This window comes from Eurytemora carolleeae, unplaced genomic scaffold (assembly GCF_000591075.1).
Source record: "Eurytemora carolleeae unplaced genomic scaffold, Eaff_2.0 scaffold250, whole genome shotgun sequence".
Lineage (NCBI taxonomy): Eukaryota > Metazoa > Arthropoda > Copepoda > Calanoida > Temoridae > Eurytemora > Eurytemora carolleeae.
The window spans coordinates 44346-54536 of NW_019396156.1; the positions used below are offsets into that span (position 1 = coordinate 44346).

Sequence of the window (10191 nt, forward strand, 5' to 3'; positions counted from 1 at the left end):
ATTTAAAAAGCAGGTCGAACAAAGAACATTAAACTAAATTCTAGTTTGTTTTCTACTAAAAGCTGAATAAACGGGTTATTTTCTAAACAAACAACGGGCTCAATACATACCATTACATCGTGAATATAGAGCACAGAATACATAGATAGAACAATATAGGTAATTATAGAACATGCAGTATTACATAGATAGAGCAAAAAATGGTATTTATAGAACACCGACTGATGCACAATAGAACAAGGTAAGTGTTTATAGAACACAGAATAAACAGAAAGAACAAAGCAAGTGGTTATAGAACACAGAATAAACAGCTGAACAAAACAAGTGATTATAGAACACAGAATACACAGACAGAACAAGACAAGTGGTTATAGAACACAGAATAGACAGATAGACAAATTACCGATCTAAAACAAAGATTTCTTCAATTTTCTATTCTCTATCATATAACCTTCAAACAAATTTTTCAAAATTTTGATTAGAGTAATCTATTTTGTATTTAATTTATTGAGAAGGATATGATATTGATTCCTGGGAAGAGATTTAACAATTTACAGAGCTATATTTGGAAAATACACAATTTTATTCATTTGATTTGATTTAATAGGAAAGTTTTACATGGGTATATTTGTATTATTATTCTCTGCTTTTTACTTAATTTTCTAATAAATATGATTATTAGAAAGCATCGGCAACGTAGACCACACATTGTGGAGACTACGGAGATGAAGGTTTTTTTTCTCAAAAACCAATTGTATGTATATCAAGACGTAGTTGAGTCACATAAACTTAGTTTAACCTCTTCTTATAAATTTTTTAAACGGCGCACAAGAGATATGGTTTAACTACTTCTCTCTATTCATTAAATCTGATCTCTACAATCATATGTTGTTTGTTTTGCTATTATTTGAGTTTAAAAGGTTTAAACGTCGACACGTGCCACGTGCCACGTGTCTGTTAACTCTGTAATAATTTCTCTTCTGTGAATTTGTTCTCTGAAGCTGGTATCAACAGATAATGCTGAGCTCAGGGTTATTTCACTAAACATTAACTAGAAAAATATTCTCTTTTATACGATACAGTTCGGTAGGATAGATTCAGTATTGAATAGGAGGAATAGGATGTAGTAGGAAAAGATGGGTTTAGGATTGAAAAGTACGATTAGGCGAGCGTAGAATGGACCAGGTTTAGGATGGAGTAGGATAGGACAGGTTTAGGATTGAGTAGTATAAGACAGGTTTAGGATGGAGTAGGATAGGACAGGTTTAGGATGGAGTAGGATAGGACAGGTTTAGGATGGAGTAGGATAGGACAGGTTTAGGATGGAGTAGGATAGGACAGGTTTAGGATGGAGTAGGATAGGACAGGTTTAGGATGGAGTAGGATAGGACANTTGAAGAGATAGATTAGGATAGTGTAGGATATGACGGGTTTAGAGTTGAAGAGATAGATTAGGATAGTGTAGGATATGACGTGTTTAGGATTGAAAAGTAGAATAGAATATGTTTTGGGTCAAAAAATAGGATTATAAGGGAGTAGAGTAGGACAGGCTAGGGTTGAAGATAACGATTAGAATAGAGTAGGATAGGACATGTATTGGATTGTTGAGTAGAATAGGATATGTTTGAGATTGAAGAGAATGAATGGGACGTAATAGGATAGGACATGTTTATGATTGAAAAGTAGGATAGGAAATGTTTAGGGTTGAAGAGTAGGATAGGACATGTTTAGGGTTGAAGAGTAGGATAGGCCATGTCTAGGATAGGAGAGTAGGATTAGGAGAGAGTAGCATAGCATAGATCTAGAGCTTGTAAGAAGGATCATGAAAGAGTAAGATGGGATAGGTTTAGGGTTAATAATATAATAATAATTATGTCTTTCGAAGAGAAGGATTAGGATAGATTAGGTTAAGGGTGAAAGAGTAGGATTAGGATGGAGTAAAATAGTAGTGGGTTTGGTATCTAGGACTAGGATTAGGATGGAGTAAAATAGTAATAGGTTTGGTATCTAGGAGTAGGATTAGGATGGAGTAAAATAGTAGTAGGTTTGGTATCTAGGAGTAGGATTAGGTTTGGTATCTAGGAGTAGGATTAGGATGGAGTAAAATAGTAGTAGGTTTGGTATCTAGGAGTAGGATGAGAATTTGTTTAAATTTTGGAGTAGGGAGTGGAGAAGTGAGAAGGGAAAAGAATCCAAGCAATACAAGTGCAGAGTATAAATTTTAAAGCTCATATCTCATCCGTTTTTTCTGTCCATATATCCTGGTCTTTATATTCCCAATTTCATTTCACCAGTTTTTCTAATATTTATCTAGGCCCTCACACTACCAGTAGAAGGACCATTGAATATTTTTTATTCAAAGCTATAAAGATAAAACTCTGCAATTTTGCACTAACCATACGTAGAGAACATTTCCTTGCAAAACCAATAACTATCTATTATTCTATACTCACACATATATATATATTTGGAGCGCTTATAAAATCATTTAAAAAATCTGTTTGGATTAGAAAATAAAATCATCAGTTTAGCAATATTAAGCAAAACTTTATAAAATCAGAAGTTTTTTTTCAGCTTCAGTTGTTTTTAGAAACAGTTTTAAAAAAAATCAGTTATAGTTTTAACAATCATTTATAAAATCAGTATTTTCAGCAACCATTTCTAACATCAGTAGTTTTAGCAACAGTTTTTATAATCAATAGTTTAGCAACAATTTATAAAATCAATAGTCGTAACAAACAGTTTACAACATTATTTGTTTAACAACATTTTTTATAAAATCGGAAGTTTTAGCAACAGTTTATAAAAACAGTAGTTTTAAAAACAACAGTCTTTAAAATTATTTGTTTCGCAACATTTTGTAAAATCGATAGTTTCAGCAACAGTTTATAAAATTAGTAGTTTTAGCAACAGTTCATATAATCAGTAGTTTTAGCAACAGTTTATAAAATTAGTAGTTTTAGCAACAGTTCATAAAATCAGTAGTTTTAGCAACAGTTTATAAAATTAGTAGTTTTAGCAACAGTTCATAAAATCAGTAATTTTAGCAACAGTTCATAAAATCAGTAGTTTTAGCAACAGTTTATAAAATTAGTAGTTTTAGCAACAGTTCATAAAATCAGTAATTTTAGCAACAGTTCATAAAATCAGTAGTTTTAGCAATAGTTTATAAAATTATTATTTTTATAACAATTCATAAAAAAGTAGTTTCAGTAACATCTTATAAAATCAGTAGTGTTAGCAATAGTTTATAAAAAAAAGTAATTTAAGCAATATTTTATTACATAAGTTGCTTTAGCAACATTTTATAAAATCAGTTGTTAATGTTTTAGCAACAGTTTATAAAGTCAGAAGTGTTTACAGCACTTTATAAAATAAATAGTTTAAGCAAAAAGATTATAATTAAAGCAGCAGTTTATGAAATCGGTAGTTTTATTATTAAATTACTGGTTTTAATTTTTGGCTATAAAGACATCAGCAAATACTTATTTAAACGTTAATGGCCCAGTTTTAAAAGGAAAGAATTAAGAGGTAAAAAAAACGCCATGATTGTTATCCTTCTAAACTTTGTAACCAAGATTGTTGCTTAGGAAGTTGAACTTTAAGGGTTTGAAACTTATTTAACTGGTTGCTTGGTGTACAGAGATGAAAGTAATGGAACAATTCCTAGCTCTCCGCGCCTCTCCTCCCTTCAGCTTCAGCTCCCTAGAGCTAGAAGTATAGAAGTAGAAACTCTTCCTTTCATGGATGCTCAACCAAACTCAAGCAATAATATTCACGGACAAAACCATCAGGTCAGGATTAAATTAACGTTTTTTATTTCATTATTTGAATTTTTCCTTTTTCGTCTCCTTCATTATTAAAATTGATTCAAATATTGCAAGTTTTGTCTCATTTCACAGATATCTATGAAAGTTATCAGATTTTAAGGCCGCGTCGACTTTTGGTTTTACCTCACTAATTCACTTCTACTTTTTTGTAGCGCTAGACATCTACGTTTTAATACTGCAAGGACCCTGTTTTTAGCTTCAGTTTAAAACTATTTACTATTTTTGGTTGTTGGTGAACATATAACAAACCCAAAAATTTCATTTTATGTATAAAAATGACGTTAGACCACATTTTAGGTCAACAATCTTTTTGTTAATATGAATGTATTTCTTTCATCAACTAACCAAGATCAAAGAGCTCATGTTAAGGTTCGTTATTGTTTCGCTTCTTTCAAGGTCAAAATTTGACCCTGAAATGTGCAAATGTTTTTTAAATTATTTTTTAATTCTTACTTTTCAAGTTTTCTCACTCATTGTAAAATATGGACCCTGAAGATATATGCACAAAACGACCCAATAACGATGCAATAACGAACGTGGTCTAAGATGCAATAACGAACGTGGTGTAACGACCGTTTTGGATTTTTAAGCGAAAGATATTGCAAAGTTGAAAAAAGAAAACTTCAACATAAGATCGTTTAGGAATCTTTGAATTTTAAATCTGTAATCGAGTTACTGCTTACTGTTTACTATTTTGGCCGATATATTTTCTTTAATATTTTTTGTAAAATAATTGCTCCTGAACTATACCAGGAGCAAGATGATGTGAAGGGAATCCTGGCACCTGACGAGGATCTGTACAAGGTGCTCAAACTCCTCCTCGAGAAGGAGGATCAACAAAACAAAGACGATCTCATCCGCCGCGAATGGCGGATGTTGGCGGAGATAATTGACAAATGGTTGTTTTGGGGATTTTTCTTGATAACCACCCTTTCCACAGCAATCTTTATTGTTATCCTTCCGTACGGAAAACGAGGAAAGTTCTTTTAAGTGAAACGAGTGAAGACGACGGAGTAGTACAGAAAAGGAAATCCGGTTTGCCGTATCACGTGACCAAGCTGGCATACATCGGAGACACAAAGTCGATTAAGATCATCTTATTTATAAACTACAGCATTAAGGCTTTCCTTAAATGGAGTGTTCGCGAAAAATGAAAGGGGTATAGGCGAAAAATAAGCGCTTTTGATCGCTACTAATCTTACTTCTATCTGTTGCGTCTATAAAGAGAAAATTAGTAAAAAAGACTGATGCTAAAGAACGTATAGCGTCAAGACAAACTTAGAAAATTACAACATTCAACTCGGATCGTATAATAATCATTTTAATTCCAAACAAATCATTTAGATATTACAAACAATGGTAATCGATTATTTATCGACGCATTCGTATATAGTTATAATGTTTCATAATAATTTTGATAATAATATTTCGCTAGCGCTGGATTTTCGAACATTCTTGGAAAATATGAAAATGTCGTCTTCATTATCAAAAAACCCTCGAAACAGGAATAAATGTTTTCAAAAGTAACTATCAGATTATAAAAAATAACAATATTATGAAATATCAACTAAATAGGAATGCAACAAAAATTAACGATGATTATTGGTTGTAATATCTGAACGATTTGTTTGGAATTAAATTAATTTTTTGACGATCCGCAGTTGAATTTGTATGGACGCTACGTTCTTCGGTATGAGTCGTTTTTAACAATTTTCTCCTTATAGACGCAACCGATAGAAGTAAGATTAGTAGCGATCAAAAGCGCTTATTTTTCGCAGTAAGCCTATACCCTCTTTCATTTTTCGCTCACTCCCTTTAAGATTATTGAATAAGAATAATGTACAGGGTGTCCCACGAAACATGATAGTTGGTAAATAGTTTTGAATGTCGTCTTCCATACACTGTATTAGATAGCAAAGGCTTTAAGTAATTTCTTTCTTTTAAAAAATCAAATATATTTTACTTTGAAATTAATTTTACGATAACATGACTCCTACATAATATTTTGATAATTGTCTTTGGTATTAAACAATTAAACAAATTATAGAAGAAGACATTCTAAACTATTTACCAACTGTCATGTTTTGTGACACCCTGTATGTAAGTTATTGAAATCTAGTACTCGTGTTTGCGAACTGCTTAAGTCACGTGATATTTTAAACCTACCGAAGGAACTGAAAACTTGTCCAAAACTTAAATGTTCTTATTGCTATAGCGTTGAAACATGATGATGTAAATCTTTGATATTTTCAAACTTTGACTAGGTTTACGACATCAGGTTACAAAGATAAACGCATTGGAAAGCTAGGGTTTGAAGCAATAGTTCAGTTTGTTACTTTTCAATTTAACTACTCGTATAGACATTTTTCTGTCGTATATTCTTAATATTTACAAGTATCTATATATTTAAATATTATATTTACTGTGACCCGTTGTAATATCGTATCCTGCAGTTTCATTCTAGATTTGAACAGTGAATAATGTAAATATACATATAATCAAAACTATTGTTACTAAAATAAATAGTTGTTTGGAAATTAGTAAGAAATAAATGATAAAATCAATCTTTTTTAGGCTTTTCATTTAACATTTTTTGAAATAATTGTTACAGTTCTGTTAACATCTGAAAAGTTTTCCTTTTTAACCCCAAATTAAAATTTTTTTTAGAAAATTAAGCTCAAATTTTTAACATCGTTTTTACCAAAGAAATAATAACATACCTTTAACTCTTTAAATACATATATTTAAAAATGAATATGCAGTCTTCTGAAATGAAATAAATTGATGAGAGAGTAAAATTGCAGCAGCGAACTTAAAAAAATAAAAAATAAGACTGAATATATTTGTTGGTATCCCTGTTTGTATACTAGACTGTTTAAAATGGGTTCAATAAAGTTTTGAAAAGGAATATTTATGCGCTCTGCCAAGAAACTTTTTATATTAATGGAATAGATTTCAATCTTAAGTTTTTGGTTTTTTAAATTCACAAATATACATCAATTAGAGAGGTCCATCTCACGAACTGGCCAATCGCCTTAAATTTTGATTTTGCATTCCGATATCTTTTTGAACTTGATGGTGTAACCTTTGATATCTCAAACATTGATATTTGATATGGCATAACAAATAGTTTGAAATATCAAAGGTTTACTGCATCTGAAGGTTGTGTTCTGAATCTTGGGATCTTCTGCAGAACTGCGGATTATATCATCATGGGATATCGAGATCAAACGTTTTAGATTTTAGATACTCAACATATTGGTTTAAAAAATAGAGTTTAGGGTGAGTACTGAGCAACGAGTAATTTAATGAGACATCCGTTCTTCTTCTACTTTACAGCATTTAAACTGTTATTGTGATTACCGATAGATTATGTTCAAGCAAAGATTTTTTAAATTAAAATTCAATCATTTTAGAAATGACAACAATGTTTTATCAAAATTAAATTGTAGTAATTAATAAAGTAAAAAAAGAAGACCCTTTAGGAATAATATGAATTTTGCACAAATCAATGAAAAGTCTATTGATTCCTTTTATATTTTCTAGTTAATCGGGATTTTCTGTATTTGTAAAGGAAGGGTGGGGGTGTAAGGTAGGGGGAGGTGGGGGTGTAAGGTAAGGGGAGGTGGAGGGTCTTAATGGAGGAAGGGTGAAAATGTTTATTTTCTATGAAAGGAAAAAGGGGGTTGGTGTGAAGGGTGAATTATGACAATGCTTTGTTGTATAGATGAGTAGAATTTATTGATTTTGGTGGTTTTCATCAACAATTACATTTATACTGTTTATATAAACTAGAATTATATTATCTACTTATGTAATGTTTTCATCAACAACTTACATTTATACTGTTTATATAAACTAGAATTATAATATCTACTTATGTAATGTTTTCATCAACATCTTACATTTATACTGTTTATATAAACTAGAATTATAATATCTACTTCTGTAATGTTTTCATCAACAACTTACATTTATACTGTTTATATAAACTAGAATATATTATCTACTTATGTAATGTTTTTATCAACAACTTACATTTATATTGTTTATATAAACTAGAATTATATTATCTACTTATGTAATGTTTTTATCAACATCTTACATTTATACTGTTTATATAAACTAGAATTATATTATCTACTTATGTAATGTTTTTATCAACATCTTACATTTATACTGTTTATATAAACTAGAATTATAATATCTACTTGTTTTTATCAACATCTTACATTTATACTGTTTACATGAACTAGAATGATAATATCTACTTGTGTAATGTTTTTATCAACATCTTACATTTATCTTGCAGCAAGAGTGTACAATTTAATTTATAAAAAAAACTACAATATAAAGTCTATCAGATTAATATCACAAGTTAATTATTGAAGATTTCAATGGAAACATATTTGCCGCTCGTTCTGGCATATATCATATATCCTCTGGGATATTTACCCAAAGCTACTTTTAAATTGCAAAATTGGGTACATCATGTATGCTTTAAATCAAATTAGTCTCGGGAACCTTCGTTAAATAGATTTATTGCAATTTTTCAAGTTCTCCAACAACAGTCCGAATAAAGTATTTGTAAATAATTCAATTTCTTTAATCCCAAACCTAGCGAACCTAGGAATTGTCTTTTTATTCATACAAGAAATAATAAGAAATATAATAATATATTTTTAAATGATTTTATTGACAAAATATATTTCCTCTGCTGTAAAAAAAAATTATTTTTGTCGTTTAAAAATCAATTTCTTTTTTAATACAGATTTTTTGGTTAGAGACAAAACTATGAAATTTACTGAATATTTGCCCGGCCGAATTTGTTCAATAATATATGAATTTTTTGAAGGCTTTCTAGAATTTTTTTTTGTGAATAATGTTTATATTTTTTTCAATTATCTAAAAACAGGCCTCTGCACAAAATTAATTTACTGATAAATAGACGATCAAACTATTTTTATCCGATTGGTTCCACATAATGTATATATTACAGTTGAATACAGTGAACATTGAACTAAAACTGGACTCAATATAGCACACTGCACAATATGTAAATGTTAGATAGATAAAAAATGAATAATATGTATATTTACCATGCTGTCACCGCCCCCCTCCCACCTTCCCTTCTCCTTCCTTTATTGTATTCTTCCTCACTGAGTAACCCTTATTTCTCTTTCATGCCTCATCCCTCTTCCTTGATTCATCCCATCTTGTTTATTTCTCCCTCCTCCTTGATTCATCCCTCTTCCTTGATTCATCCCATCTTGTTTATTTCTCCCTCTTCCTTGATTCATCCCATCTTCTTGATTTCTCCCATCTTCTTGATTCCTACCATCTTCTTGATTCCTCCCATCTTCTTGATTCCTCTCATCTTCTTGATTCCTACCATCTTCTTGATTCCTCCCATCTTCTTGATTCCTCCCATCTTCTTGATTCCTCCCATCTTCTTGATTCCTCCCATCTTCTTGATTCCTCTCATCTTCTTGATTCCTACCATCTTCTTGATTCCTCCAATCTTATAAATTTAGCTTGTCTGTCTGTTTATTTTATCCAATAAACGTCAAAACGGCTGAACCGATCGGGCCCAAATTTTGTGTGGGACCACAGGGAAGGTTTATGAATGATCAAATTTTAAAAATTTGTGTTTTAAAGGTTTTTAATTTTGTAAACAAATTTAAATACCTTGAATTGTTTTAAAATGTAAACAAAAATAACATGTTCACAATTTAAATAGAAAGCCTAGTATCTTATATTGATCCATTATTGTCAAAACACATAAATTTGTTTGAAGGAACAAATCTTAGAACACTATAAAGTCCTCTTACTTATATATATACATTATCGCTTTTTTAGAAATACACTGTATTAAAGTTTTAGATGATGGTTCCAAAATATCTTTTTATTCAGATTTTATCTTAACAAATTACAATATGTAAATATATGTTATATTCTATATGGTTCGGATCCGTGGTCCTTAAATCTAAACCTATATTACGTGCCAATCACATTTATCTAATCCATACACTTCAATTCTCATATATTCGATACAGTTATACTTTGCTCGTTATTCCTTTACATTCAGCTTTCAGTATTCCTTTACATTAATCTTTTAGTATTCCTTTACATTCATCTTTTAGTATTCCTTTACATTAATCTTTTAGTATTCCTTTACATTAATATTTTAGTATTCCTTTACATTTATCTATTAGTATTCTAAGCATTCAGCTTCTAGTATTCCTTTACATTCATCTTTTAGTATTCTATTTCATACAGCTTTTAGTATTCCTTTACATTCATCTTTTAGTATTCTTTTACATTCATCTTTTAGTATTTCTTTACATTCAGCTTTTAGTAT

At 30.2% G+C, this 10191-nt stretch overlaps 1 protein-coding gene across 1 annotated transcript in view; it reads left to right on the forward strand.

The window, feature by feature from the left end:
- The window catches only part of LOC111696685 (acetylcholine receptor subunit alpha-1-A), a gene marked incomplete at its 5' end in the record, with an annotated part of 43267 nt that extends 38074 nt beyond the window's left edge, over positions 1 to 5193 (forward strand). The window contains 2 exon segments of the mRNA XM_023466379.1: positions 3644 to 3794; positions 4584 to 5193. Coding sequence (XP_023322147.1) covers positions 3644 to 3794; positions 4584 to 4820 — 388 coding nt within the window. The 3' untranslated portion in view covers positions 4821 to 5193.
- Positions 5194 to 10191: the final 4998 nt, after the last annotated feature.